Consider the following 14,871-nt stretch of genomic DNA (forward strand, 5'->3'; position numbering starts at 1 on the left):
GGCCCCTTAAGATTCATCCATCTTTTATATGAAATTACAGTATAGAACTAAGAGATTAATGCCATCCATTGTTGGCAAGCAAACTATAGCTGATATACTATCTAAAAGATTTTCTTTTCTTTTTTGGGTTGGTTGGTTTCATGGTCTGGGTGGAGAGGGAAGGCAAGTATGTTAGTTCAGTCTGCCATATCGTCAGATGGCCTAAATAAGCCTTCAAGGGAAAAGATACCATTAATTATATTTAAAAGAAAAAATAAAGCAAAAACAAACATAGTCGTGTTAAATTAGCAGTACTTGTAACTTTTAGATGCCTGATCTTACATATGACATCTAGAAATCAAGAATCAACTTTGAAGGGGGGAGGATGATAGAGATAAGAATGAAATTCATTTGCAAAACCTCTGTGATGTATGGATTGATTAACTGCTACTGCCTTGATATCGAATTGCAGAGCATCTTATTGCTGAAAGAACACAACAAAATTATCAGGAATCGAAGTATGATGCAAGATATCTCAGTTATCTCTACTAGGTGTCCAGTAGAACTGCTCTCAATTAGACTACCAGCAACACAAAAGGTCATGCAAAGGAAAAAAGAAGTTGATATGGAATGAAGCTGAAGCAAGGAAATTTCTTATAGTTGGACATTTTAATCAATGCTTCAGACAGAACGCGTAAATCTGGATTTACTAATGAGATTAAAAAAAAGGGTTCCAGAAACAAACAGGAAACATTTCAGTCATTTAGGCTCCACGCATATCATACTCAAATGTGGAATTTTTTAAGTCACCAGAGAAAAAGATACGATTGATATAAGTAGGACTTATGATCCAAACAGGAGTATTTGGAACCCGAACGTTGGTACATATATTGAAGTTAGCAAATGAGGAACTTACAGCACTATTAAGAAGAGGAAGAGACATGATCACAAACACCAGGCAGCCATCCTTTGAAGAACTCTACATCATCTATCGCAGCAGGAGATAAGGCACCAAGGGGCGTAACAGTAATCTGTAGTTAAGGGTAAGTAACATGTTAATGATGAGCCATTGGCAAGAGCCGTCAAATAGGTTCCATCAAATAAATGAGTTCTACATACATAGCCTTGTTGAAGAAAAGAGTAATCACCAGCCTCATCATCCACTTGTGCTCCCCTGACCTGGTAAAGGATAGACGTACAATTCGTTTAATAACTGTAGAAAGACATTTTACCGGAAAAAACCTGTATAAAGCTAGATGAAGGAAACCAGAACATCTCAAATGCTATGTCCTTGAGTAAAATAAGAACCCGTTAGAAACAAATTTTAAGAACTTGGGTAGATAATTGCAATCTTAGGGTCTATAATGTAATCATCCTGTCACTTGTACAATAGGCACCATTACAATAGTTAATCCACAAGAAGAATCAACAGTAGCGAACTCCTCGAGACAGCTATCTCTGTGGAATGGGAAGGAAAGCTGAAACAGAAATTATAGGAATATATGGGAATCTATGACTATTCTCAAATCAAAACTTTTCCTTGTACAAATATTTTAGGTATATTAGCAACCCCTTTTGTTCATCAGGAAGATTGTTCATTCTTGACCTCTTGTCAGAAAGAGAGATAAAAGACACATGTCATAATCTACAATGATTCAGGTAAGAAAACCTCCAAGAAAACTTTTTCAACCCCCTCCCCCCTCCCAAAGAAAAAAGGGGAGTTCAAAAAGGATAATGCATGAGAACATGCTGAAAAATAACATGAGGGTAAGATATTCAACATTGTGAATGAGACAAGAAAAGGGTATCACGTTGCACAGGCGGGAAAATGCTATGAAAAGGTAACACATTGGAGCAGAGGAAGAAATACATTTCTGTGATTAGAGTAAAAGACACTTTAGCAAATGAGTGCTAGATAGAGAAAGGGATAATACTTCTCTCTTAAACAATAGGTGTTCTTCTTGCGTGCTTGAAGCGCACTCTTGCACACATACTTCTGTACTTGTTGATGAGTCCATCGTCATTGTGGATAACATTCTTCCTCCTTGTGCTTCAGAAGTAACTTGCTTCCATCCCATTTTGTAAACACTCTTGCCTTGCTTAGTCAGGCGATAACCCTATCAATAACCAATCAGTATCTTTTTCTAGTCAATAGCATGTCTACTTTGGTAACAGTAATGCCAAAATGAATTCCAATCATCTTAGAATTTCTATATCAGGCAGAGTGGCACATTTCCCTCACAGAACCTTCACTATCAACCATAAGAATAACCTCAACCTCACCAAATTTCAGGAGCAAGGCAGAAAGTTACTAAAGAACCAACATGGTAAAATTTATATTCTCTTTCATTTTTCTAAAAGGTACTCATTTTTATACTTGATATGGTTCTTTTTTTTTTTTTTTTTTTTTTTTGAAAAGGTAAACTTGTTATGTTTTCAAGGGACTTGTTTGAATCAATTACAACATCATCCTTGAACACATTTTTCGCATCATTAGCTACTTGAATTCAACTTACCAAGTATCAGGAACATAGTAAACAGTTTCAAAATAATCAAGCCACCAAGATTTATAGTTCTCTTTTTGTTTCATTTTCTAAAGGTAATCAATTAAAAACTTGATAGACAGGATAGATTTTCAAATCAGTAACACAGAATCCTTGAAAAAATTTGCATTTGTTAGCAATTTCGGGTATTCCGAAATCAACTAGGGTAAGAAAATGTATGCAAGAAATAAAAAAGACGATGGTGATTAGGTTAAGCTTATAGGTGGCTTTATAAAAGCTTATGCAAAACCAAACCAAGTTTGAAGCTTATTAAATGTTTATTGAAGTAAAAGAAAGAAATATAAGATGCTACCTTCCAAAAATCTTTTGGGTAGGCGCAATGCCATTCTGAATATTTTCAATTTACAGACCTTTTTCAGATCAATTTTCATTCATTCATATCACACTAGGGCCGTCTCAAAAATATTTACAAAGTACTTAAATGGCTTCACAGCACACATCTAAAATCTATCAAGCTATCCCAGTCATCTATATACACGGATATTCTCGCTAACCAAAAAAATAGATGAAACAAAAATCTTTTTTATACTCATTGTACCTTTTTCAATATTTTGAAATAATCTCCCATTTCTTCTTTTCAAACTCTTTGTTAATGGCAATGTTACAGAAGCTATTGTTCGTTTTACCTTGTGATTCGTAACATCTGCGGGGACATCTATGTTAAGAAAGCAATTCTGACGGTAAGTCTTATTCTTGATCTCAGCCAATATAGCTGTAATGATGGGCATGCAAGCTTCAGCAGCCAATATGAAATTATCAACTTCGCTTTTTCCACGAACCCTGAATTTTTCAAATCACATTGATGAGTAAGAACTGAAAAGTAACTTGCCTTCAAGTTAAACTGAGGACAGGATAGTGTTATGTACTATACCATTCATATGACAGTGAGACAGAAGGAACACCATTGAAGAAAGCCTCTCGTGCACCAGCCACTGTCCCTGAGTAAACACTGCTCTACCAATAATAGATTCATTAACGTTTAGCATCTACTCATTTTACTATAAGAAAATGGCAAGTCCGCTGACTTTTCAGTAGCAGCACCAGGAAAACTTAATTAGGATTTGGACCGCTAGAAACCAAGAATTGGCAAATGAAGGTCTTGTGTAACATTTTCAACCCACATCACCACATCATTATATGGTTTCATGGATCCATGGGTGGTGCACGATTAAAAACATGAAACTTGGTTCAAAGCAAGATGGTATTAGAAAAGTAGTAATAGCCGAATCAAAATATATCCGGCCAAGAGGTAATTATTTAGCACTTCATGCAGAAGAATCTAAAGGCTCAATGCAGAGATATACTAACATGTGATACCCGCAATTGCTACCCATATTAATACCGCTGACAACCTGCAAGCATAAATTGGCATGAGTACACATGGTGTGATTTGATGTGGTAGATTAGGCTATTATCACAACTAAGTAAAAAAAAGGGGTCCGACAGAAAACCATAACAGCAAATGAATAGTTAGTTAGCTAGGAGAAGTGAGAAGTATGATGGGGGAAAAAACTATGAGAACTTGAGAAGTACCAGAAAGAGGTCCATTTAGTAAAAGAGCACAAAATCTCATAAACAACTTCTGATCTTCCACTGATGTTTCCACTAGACCCTTCCTCCTGATTGATTGAAGGAGTCTCGTCCCACTAGGGACCTAGTTCACACATATCATATCCATCAGTGTTTAATTTGTAGTTTTCTTTGATCTTTTCAAGCTGAACCTTTATTGTACTTTTAATTCTGTTTCTTTATTGTACTTGAATCTCTAAGGAGAACTCACTAGTTAAACCATAATAAACTGGAAAATTAAAGATTTTAGCTAGAAAGCAGCACAACTTATCAAGTTTCATCATTTTGAGAAATTAGGACAGTAAATGAGGAAAAGAAAGCCCGAGTAGCCAGTTTTTTAGCATTAAAAGTTAAATCCTTCAATCTAAAGATCCCAACAAAAACAGATATAATGGACTTTGCAAGATTTCAGCTGCCATTACAAGGAAGAGAAAACAAGAGAGCCAAAATTAACTTTTAACATTTGTTTATAGAGTGTAAAAAGTAAATTTTCAGTTAAATGTATGAGTTTCCTCCGTTAAAATATAAACTTCCTCTAAACAATAATATGTGATGACTGAAGCTAAGTGCTACCAGATCAGGTACTGAGGGGAAGAGCGTTTTGGAGAGCCCTATGGAAGTGGAGTCTGCTGGAGTTCCTGCCGAAAGAAAAACAAGAAAGAGACAGAGTTAAGATAAAGAGGAGGGCTTTAGTTAAGATAATTATACAAACATGGGCCACGAAACCAGAAAAAAATAAAGTACACTGCAGATTATGAAATTTTGATATTTTAAGACCCTGACTAACCAGAAACTGCAAAGGCTGTCGCTCCACTGATCTCCACCTTCTTGACGGAAAGTGCACGTTGCCATGAGACACTATGACTGACAGCTGACTTTTCACTGGAAAGATGGGAATAAGAATACAATAAATATCATACAGACCCATTCGGACGTTAACAAATTAAGAGAGAATAGAAAGGAGCAAAGAGCAGTACGTTAACAGAGAATGAGCTACCCTGGAACTTTGATGTATATCAGATCTTTAGTTTCAATCTATAATCACTACTCCCTCCGTTTCAATTTAGATGAGGTTGTTTGACTCGACACGGAGTTTACGAAAAAAAAAAAAACTTTTGAAACTTGTGGTCTTAAAGCTTAAGGGGTAAAAGCTTTGTGGGGCTATGCATTTGTGTGGTTATAAAAACTTCTCATTAAGGGTAAATTGAGTAAAATGAAGAGTTTAATATTATTTCCAAATTTAGAAATGTGTCATTTATTTTGGAACAAACTAAAAAGGAAAGTACCTCATCTAATTTGAAACGGAGGGAGTACTTCATATCAGGAGTTGTGGTAGTGATTCTAGTGAATATCTAATAGTTAACAGTCACATAGTGTTCTAGTTGATGATCATACTGGCCGACGACAAGACTTTATGTAGGCACATGGGCAGAATTTTGGCAGACATGTTTTAGACGTCCAGATACGATACATTAGGTTCAGAAGTGGCTTCTTTAAGTATAACATAACAAGCCTTTTACTCTAGAAACACAGAAAACTAACAAGGCAAACTACCAGCAGATGACCCCTCAGATGAAACGGTTGGTTAGGATCTTCCCGACCAAAGTAACCTAAATGTCAAATCAGATACATAGGGTGGGATCCTAAGTCGTGCGGACTCTTCATTTTTGGTGCCGCACCCGTCCCAACACGGGATGGGTGCGGGATATGTCCCAGATTCGGTCAACTAACTTTGGATACTTTGACCCGAGTCTATCGACAAATTTGAGGGAAAATTGAGATTTTGATTTTTCAAAATTAAAAACAAAACAGATTTAAGACATGCGAAATGGCATACCTTCAATATTGTAGTACTTTTGTCTCATATTTGCTGCTTTGTGTTTCAGAAAAACAAAAAATTCAAAAGGTCGTGTTCTAAGTTCAAACTTCTGGTAGATAGTAGCAGCGATATAGATGGAGTGTTTTCACAGAATATCTCTTAAAATTTATAATATCTTTATAGCTCTATTTTTTATAATTTTGAATTTTCTTAGCCGAATCCCCGCACTTGTATCCATAACCTGGATCCGCACCCCTGAAATCTTAAAATTTAGATTTTTCCAAATCCGACATTGGAAACTGGGATCCGTGCCCACATCGGGTACCCACACCCGAATCTGAGCAACTTAGGTGGGATCAGAATGTTTTCAGTAGAAACTATAACAAGTTGTAGAAGTTTGAATGATTGTTTTCAGAAAATGGCAACAACGAGGTGGCTTGTTATTTATTTTTTTGTCCTTGATATGGTAAAGTCTATCCTCCAAATCCCCACCGCGTATCACTATTGGCCCTCTACATTCTTGGTGACTTTAATGGAGTGCTCTTTCCCGTGGAACAACCTCACTGTCAGTGGCTTACGAATTCATATAGAACATAGATAAAGCTACATGTGACCAACACACCTAAAACGTTTCTTGCTACGTAACCTATCAAAGCTGCTTGATATGTTGGTCATATAGATAAGGCCTCTACATATCACGCATGCTGCACTGAAAGGGCAAGGCACAAGAAACTGTATATGGATCCCGTATCTCCTAATGCCAGAACATTGAAAAAACATAGGTCCAATTTTCTCCACATACTTTGAGATATAACACTAGTTCTGCAAACACTTGCTATTTGCAGTTCTCCCTTAAATAGAATACAAAATATAAGAATCATTTGCAAAATCCAGCTTTGCTTGCAAGCACCTCGACTAAATCATGGGTGTGTGCTACCTGTTGACTCCCACCGCTGGATAACTTTACACATCAAGACTGGAGCAGTAGGTGATATCCACGAGTTTACCAAACAAACAACCAAAACTGCTATTACTGTCCTCGATTTCCCGAGTAATAAATAAAAGTTTTAACCATTGATTCAACTTATCAAGGCCAGGAGGAAGAAAAGAAAAGCAAAACTTGGGACTATCGACATTGGACACCGGTACTTAAAATAGACCGGAAAAAGAACAAAACAACTAAGTTTAAGAAAAAAAAAGGGGGGGGGAACCAGAATATAAAATTTCCAGAAGTGGGACCAATTTCAATTAATATATTCCATAAACTATCAACAGGTGGCTGATCTTACGTACAAATTCGCTAAAATTCAAGAAGAAATACTGTAAATTAAAGAATATGAGAGAGAGAGAGAGAGAGAGCGTACGAATCGGGAGCACAAACAAGGACATTGAAGAGATTGGAGGAGACAAGAACGTGAACGAGAGATCTCAAACCGGGTGCGTCAATTCCGTCGTCATTTGTGACCATCACAGTAGGTTTATGCTCACTCCCATTCTCCATTGTGGCCAAATTTGTAAATGAAATTTGGAATTGTGTTGCTTTGTTCTTTGAGTTGGGATTGAACTGAAAAAACTAACCATCAAAACATTCAATGTATATATAAAGGCAGAAGCAAATCTAGACAAGTAATAAAGGTGGAAAAGTAATCTCCACAGGTTGGTGGATATCCTACGTATTATTCCCAATCTTGTCGCTTTTTATCTTGTTATATGCTTCACTGGGCGCTTTACTGGATTCATCAAAAAAAATGGCTGAATGCTGAGGTGGTGCTCAAAAGTGATTTTAAGTGCTGAAACAGATTTAATAAATAAGGAGTGTTTGAATACAAGCGCTAAAATTGATGCTACGGTATTTTATAAAAAAGTACTGATAAACTCTTTTTCTATTAAAATAACTTAAATAACTTTAGAACTGTTTACACTTGGCGTAATTTCTTCAAAATTTTAGATTCCAGATTGATTCAAATACTAAATATTATATTTGTCATTTTATTTTAAATACAATTATGTTTAGATAAGATAATTTTTATGATAGATATAATTTATTTTATGATAAACAAAATTTATTTTATGATAAACATATAATCATAAGCTATAATAATTAATAAATTAGCAAAAGTTTCTCAATAAAAAATAGACCTAAATAAGACAAAATATTGAAGAGAATAACAATGTGTTCATCACCACAACACTTGATATGTCCAAAAATTTGCAATTCAAAGATTAATACACAATCACATAGATACAAATATGCGAAGGAATAGTGAATTTGCTTATCTTAAATAGTGAGAGAATTGCAAACTTGAAGAAGCGGGGGTCTAGGTTGAAAAATACTTGAAGCAGTGAGTATCAATATAGGAGTTTTATTCTAAAAAAGAGTATTTTAAGGATAAAATAGTAAAAATCTTGGTCAAACTTAAAGTGCTTATAAGCTAAAAATTCATAAGCTGGGGGTGGTGACCAGCTTATGGCTTTTAGCTTATTTTTGGTTTATAAGTACTTGGCTTATAAGCACTTTTAACTTTACCAAATGCGTAGATAAGCCCAAAACTGCTTATAAACTAGTTTGACCAACTTATAAGCTTACCCAAACGCCCTCTTACTTTTGCTTTAATAATTGGGAAAATAACACTTTAGTTGTCTTACAAAAATATACCGTCACCAACAAGGGTTGTGGTGGAGTGGTAAGTACTCCTTCATCCTTAACCAGAGGTCTCGAGTTCGAGCCCCCGGGTATGGAGTCGCCTTTGTTAGGGAGCGCTTTACCCCCAAATGTGGACTTCCCGGCGCGAATCCGGATTTAGTCGGGCCCCAATGTGGGTACCGGACACCGGATGAGAAACCAAAAAAAAAAAAGAAAATATACCGTCAGACATCTCTATAACAGCATCCTCATATAACAACACTTTACTATAAATGTCAAGTTTTTCCGGAACCAATTTTCATGTTATGTTATAATATATATTCTCTATAACAGCACTTCGCTATAACATCCAAAAATATTCGGAACAAACGAAGCTGTTATAAAGAGGTTTAACTGTATATTTTAGTCGCGGGATATTAATAATTTGTAGCCAACGAATATAAATAATTTTGATCGAGGACTAAAAGTGATCTTTGCCCTTAATAATTACGTTTTGGGCATGTACAATTTTAATACAAGTGAATCTAACTTTTCATTTGATATATCTTGAATTAACAACTTCTGGTCTTGTGCTTCTTTTGCCGTAGATTATAAAGTGATCTCACTACTACGTGAATTACTCCAGCAGAGTGCACCTTTTTTTTGGTGATGTTTTTGGACCGTCAACGTCGACTTACTCAATTTTAATTGATTTTTCCAACAATCATAAAAAGATATTAAGTAATTCAAATAACTACAACTAGTAAAGAATATCTTAATAAATAAATTGACAAGTTTGAATCGTTATCGGGCCGCGCTAACTATTTGGGGTAAAAATAGCACGGTATAGCCAGTTTTCGGACTGGTCAATAAAAAATAGCCAGCGTTTACCAAGTCAATGAAAAATAGTCACTATTTTGCTGCAATAGAGACCGGTCCAGCATAATATACTGGAGTTCGGTGCACTTGTGTATGAACTCCAGCATATTATGCTGGATCGGTATACTTTGCTTGCTCCAGTATAATATACTGGAGACTGGAGCACCGGTGCTCCAAACTCCAGTATATTATACTGGACCAATATACTTGCTGGAACTCCTGTATATTATGCTGGAGTTCTAGTGTACTTATGCTGGAACTCCATCATATTATGTTGGAGTTCCAGCATACTTATTCTGGAACTCCAGTATAATATGCTGGAGTTCAAGTATACTTATGCTGGAACTCCAGCATAATATACTGGAGTATTTTCCGGATTTTGAACAGTGTTTTCGCTCAGATTTATCTTTATATAAAAAGTGGCTAAATTTCGATTACTTTTGAAATTGGGCTATTTTTGAACGACCAGTTATAAATTGGTTATTTTTAAAATTTACCCCTATTTGGGAGACTACTGCAATTATCAAGTTCAATCCTATGGGTATACAACAAGGTTCTTGGTCCTCCCAGGCAACTCCACCTGCATAAGGATATTTTTAAGATAAAATTGATAATACACGATGGTGAAAATGGTCTCAAAAGAAAATTTCTCTAAGAATGATTACAGGTGTTCCCATGTGCTTATGTTTCTTCCAGTAATGGTGAAATTGGCTCTCTTATGAGGTTTTAAGTAAAAAAATTGCGACTATATTGGCAGAATGGCAATGTGACCCAACTATATTCTTGAAGATTAAGGTGTTTTCCTCTTTCTGGTTTAAACTAGGAAATTTTACCTCCTATAGTAAAGGTATACATCCTATTTATTATAAACCAAAATTATTTTAAAATATTATTTTCTATACCTTTTATATTTTATAGCAAAATAAGTATTTATGGTATATACTACCATTGAGGCATGAAATAAGCTATTTATATTTTTCCTCTCTCTTAGACAGTTGTCATACCTATTTTTAAGGTGATTGCCGTTACTGTATTCATGAATACATGACACGAATACATGTGAATACATGTGTGTACAGCTGGACTGCGCTGATTTTAGGCACTTTTTACTGCTGTATTCATGATTACAACAGCGCGAATACATGTGCGTACAGCTTGACTACCCTGATTTTAGGCGCTTTTTGCTGCTGTATTCATGAATACATGACGCGAATACATGTGAATACATGCGTGTACAGTTGGCTGTCCTGATTTTAGGCGTTTTTTGCTGTTGTATTCATGAATACATGGCGTGAATACATGTGAATACATGCGCATATAGCTGGACTGCCCTGATATAGCAGCGCGAATACAGCGCATACACTACTGTAACAACTGAATTGTAGCTATAAGAAGTAATTTATGTATATGGTAGCTATAGGAAGTTAATAACCATTAAAAATTAGTGGTTTCTGAAAATTCCTCTTTAAACTAATGGGCGTAATACATGGGAGGGTCGGATTAATTTGTGGGAACGGGTCGGATCCGGTTATGAGTTAAAATTAAGTAAAAATTGTGTGGGGTAGCCACTTTTTAAAGTGGTATGTGCTTTTTATCCAGCATTATGCTTAGCAATAGTAGCCACTAGTCTATTAAAATTAATATGAAAAGACTATGTTACCCTTTCTTCTATCTCTTTCGGGAGAAGAACTGTGCAACTAGACTCTTTCTCATCTGTTGGATTGGACTCCCTCCATCGAAAAAGATGAGTTGACACCAGATCTCACATTAAGGCTTTGATCACAGTTGAAAACATAGCGGATGGCTTGCTAATTTGGACTCTCTCACTTCCTCTGTATCGCGACATATATCACAATGTGTGCATTTTGGAATATAACTTAACAACGATATGAGGTCTTCTCACTATATTTGGACTCAAGATCTTTGTTTTGCTCCACTAGCAGCTCAGGTCCAGTGAATTGAGAATGTGATTAGGTGATTGTTGTACAATCTGAATGTATTTTATTACAAATTGTAACAATTTTCCTTTTACAAATTCTGCCTTAAGTAGGGTGTGATTGTAATTGACTTTAAGATAGGGAACAAACAACGTTTGGTTTTCTGCTACGTTATGGATCCTGAACTTACAGTTACAAGTTCAAAAGTTAAGGACAGTTGGTCCTGAACTTCGAGTTCCAAGTTCAAAAGTTAAGGACACTTGGTCCTAAACTTAGAATTACAAGTTCAAAAGTTAAGGACACTTGGTCCTGAACTTAGAGTAACAAGCTCAAAAGTTAAGGACAATAGGTCTTGAACTTACAATTACAGGTCAAAAGTTAAGGACAATAGGTCCTGAAGTCCTGAACTTAGACTAACAAGCTCAAAAGTCAAGGACAATAGGTCCTGAACTTAGGCTAAGAAGCCCAAAAGTTAAGGACAATAGGTCCTGAACTTAAAGTTACAAGTTCAAAAGTTAAGGACAATAGGTCCTGAAGTCCTGAACTTAGACTAACAAGCTCAAAAGTTAAGGACAATAAGTCCTGAACTTAGGCTAAGAAGCCCAAAAGTTAAGGACAATAGGTCCTGAACTTAGACTAACAAGCTCAAAAGTTAAGGACACTTGGTCCTGAACTTACAGTTACAAGTTCAAAAGTTAAGTACATGTAGTCCTGAAGTCCTGAAGTTAAGTTCAAAAGTTAAGGACATGTAGTCTTGAAGTCCTGAACTTAGAGTTCCAAGTTCAAAAGTTAAGGACATGTAGTCCTGAAGTCCTGAAGTTAAGTTCAAAAGTTAAGGACATGAGCAGAAGGGTATTTTCGTCCGGGCAGTTAAAGTTTATTAAAGCAGTGGCTAAAGACTAAAGACATTTTAAACAGTGGCTTAAATGTAAATACATGTGTTATTAGTGGCTAACCGTGCACTTCCCCCTAAAATTAATGAGGTTGTGTTTTTAATCAATGGGTTGGTTGATTAGAAGCCTTCACATGCTCAACCGTTTAAAACATGGACAAATTTAGAACGTTACCGGAAGGTAAGGATAAATAATAAATTCGGCCAAAGAGTATAACAAAGACACATTTGTATAATAGATACGGCTGATTTAGACTATACACAACGGATTCAAGAATTAATGGGGTATTTGTATCTATACCCAGTTTTTGGGTAACCTTTTAACCTATACCCGCTTTGCAAAAAAAAAAAAAAATACAGGCGTACCCACTTTTCGGGTAACTTCAGACATACGGACCTGAATTAGCAAGAATTTATGTCTGAAGTTTGAACTTCAAAATGTTTTGCCTGAAGTGTGACCTTATCAAAGTAAAACTTCAGATATTTTCGTCTGAAGTTTGGCCTTACATGCAAATGCAATCAAAAAACTTCAGTTCGTAGTGCAAACTTCAGACAAATTAGTCTAAAGTTCTTCAGTTTGTAGTGCAAACTTCAACAAATTAGTCTGAAATTCTTTAGTTCGTAGTGCAAACTTTAGACAAATTAGTCTGAAGTTCTTCAGTTTGTAGAGCAAACTTCAGACAAATTAGTCTGAAGTTCTTTAGTTTGTAGTGCAATAAACTTTAGTTTTCCAAACTTGTTAGTCTTCAGTTGGTGATCTCGCCCAAACTCACACCACAATTAGGTAGTGAGGCGGTTGAAGCAATAATAAGCCCAACACGAGTCGGGGTAGAATCCACAGGGAGTTAGAATTTGGATTAGGTATATAACTAGAATAAATGTATGAAGTGCCTTAGATTGTAATTCCACATATTCATTGGTTGTTTTCTATTTCTACTTTTAGCTAATGATTGCAAATATTAACTAGAAGGAAGTGTTTTGGTTTTGAGTGTTTTTCAAATGATAAAGGAATCTAGGGCCGTGACTTCCACCTAGGTGGCTACCTAACGGGTTGTAAACTATAGGGCAAGTTTGATTTATCGAAGTCGTGGTATAGCAATCACACGCAATCTCACTCTATACCTCTCGGTAGTTTGAGTGATTTTGCCCGGTTTGGCTTTCTCAAGCCCAAATGGGTATTGCACAAATCAAGTGATATATGCTCAAGTCGGGTCTCACTATCTCTAGATTTGACCCTTTAATTGGGGCTATCAATTTCTTGAGTTCACCCCAATTCCTTGTTAGCCAAGTTTTCCTAAACCTAGTCTCTCTTTCTCAAGCAAAGACTAGGTTAAAAAGGCATGAATCAATATTTGCAACCATTAATTCTAGGATTTAAGCATAAACAAGGCTAAATATCACTAACCTAATCACAAACAAGCCCTAAAATTAAATATCCATTAAGTACTCATACTAGGGTTGAGCCACAACCCTAGCTAAAGATTTAGCTACTCATGAAAAATAAAGAAATACAAGAAGAAATTAAGATAGAATGCATAATCATAGATTAAACAAAGAAAATCTAGTGGTAAGAAGTCAATCTAATACAAAATTACCCAAAGAAGTAAAGAAAAACGTTCAGGTGCACCTCTGCAAACTAAACTTCACCTAAAAATGACAAAAGTTGTATTTATACTAAGCTAAAAATATCTAACAAAAATGCCCCTAAGGAGGTTATGCGGCCACATAATTCTGATGCGGACCGCAAAATGGACTACTGCGGCTGCACAATTCTAGTGCGGTCCGCACACTTGGGAACTTGGGACTGGAACTTGCGGTCCGCATAAAAATGGTTGCGGCCGCACTTGGGATTCTGCGGCCGCACAAAAGTGATGCGGTCCGCACTCTTCAGCTTTTGGACTTTGATCAGCTCTCTGATTCTTCAATCTTGCGGTCCGCATAATAAAGATTGCGGCCGCACTTGTCTTTCTACGGCCGCACATTTTTGGTGCGGTCCGCACTGTCTGAGCTGGGTAAAAGCTCCTCTCTGAATCTCATTCTATGGCCGCACTAGAATTGTGCGGTCCGCACTTCTAGCCTCTTTTCTCAGTTTTGGCTCTTGTTCACTTTTGACTCCTTTAAGAGTTAATTTTTGACTTATTTGGCTCGTTTCCCAATATTCCTGTAAGTAAGAACATTTCGTTAGTTTCCGGTAATACCTTTAGCATTTTTGAGCTAAAATGCAAGTAAAATAGACCAAATAAGTGGTCAAAATCCCTACTTACCAACTCCCCAAACTTAAGCTTTTGCTTGTCCTCAAGCAAATAAGGCAATGCTTGTCCTCAAGCAAATAAGGCAATTCCCACCTCCACTAGAAAAAAAGGATATTTCAGCTGGCCTAAGGTAAATCAGACACACATCAATTGGGACCAACAATTACCCACAAAACATATGAATTATCAACAACGCAATGATTTGACTTTTTGAGTACAATAGTTCTAGTGTGACATTAAAGCATCAAGAGTTGACTCTATTCATCAAGGAAGTTCGCTCTTTCACATAGGTCATTGTGGATCCCAAACTCCTCCTCCTCTACTCTCCATTGGCAAATCTCACTTCAAAATGTAACA

General features: G+C 36.2%; 1 protein-coding gene across 1 annotated transcript; it reads right to left on the minus strand.

Annotated features, from left to right (window-relative positions):
- Positions 213–7,673, minus strand: LOC109225645 (5'-nucleotidase SurE-like). The gene is made up of 11 exons (XM_019390391.1): positions 7,605–7,673; positions 7,296–7,495; positions 4,900–4,994; positions 4,686–4,750; positions 3,852–3,895; positions 3,415–3,492; positions 3,170–3,323; positions 1,914–2,096; positions 1,099–1,158; positions 896–1,010; positions 213–463 (listed from the first exon to the last, which is right to left on the minus strand). Exons 2-10 carry the CDS (start codon positions 7,430–7,432, stop codon positions 903–905), a joined length of 924 nt encoding a protein of 307 aa, XP_019245936.1. The 5' UTR covers positions 7,433–7,495; positions 7,605–7,673; the 3' UTR covers positions 213–463; positions 896–902.

Source organism: Nicotiana attenuata, chromosome 5 (genome assembly GCF_001879085.1).
Source record: "Nicotiana attenuata strain UT chromosome 5, NIATTr2, whole genome shotgun sequence".
Taxonomy (NCBI): domain Eukaryota; kingdom Viridiplantae; phylum Streptophyta; class Magnoliopsida; order Solanales; family Solanaceae; genus Nicotiana; species Nicotiana attenuata.

Coding starts and splice junctions, on each gene's coding strand:
- LOC109225645 (XM_019390391.1), bottom strand. CDS start 7,432: ATGGAGAATGGGAGTGAGCATAAACCTACTGTGATGGTCACAAATGAC. Junction 4,995..7,295: donor CTTGTTTGTGCTCCCGATTC/GTACGCTCTCTC, acceptor CCATCTTTCCAG/TGAAAAGTCAGCTGTCAGTC. Junction 3,493..3,851: donor AGCAATTGCGGGTATCACAT/GTTAGTATATCT, acceptor TTGGTAGAGCAG/TGTTTACTCAGGGACAGTGG.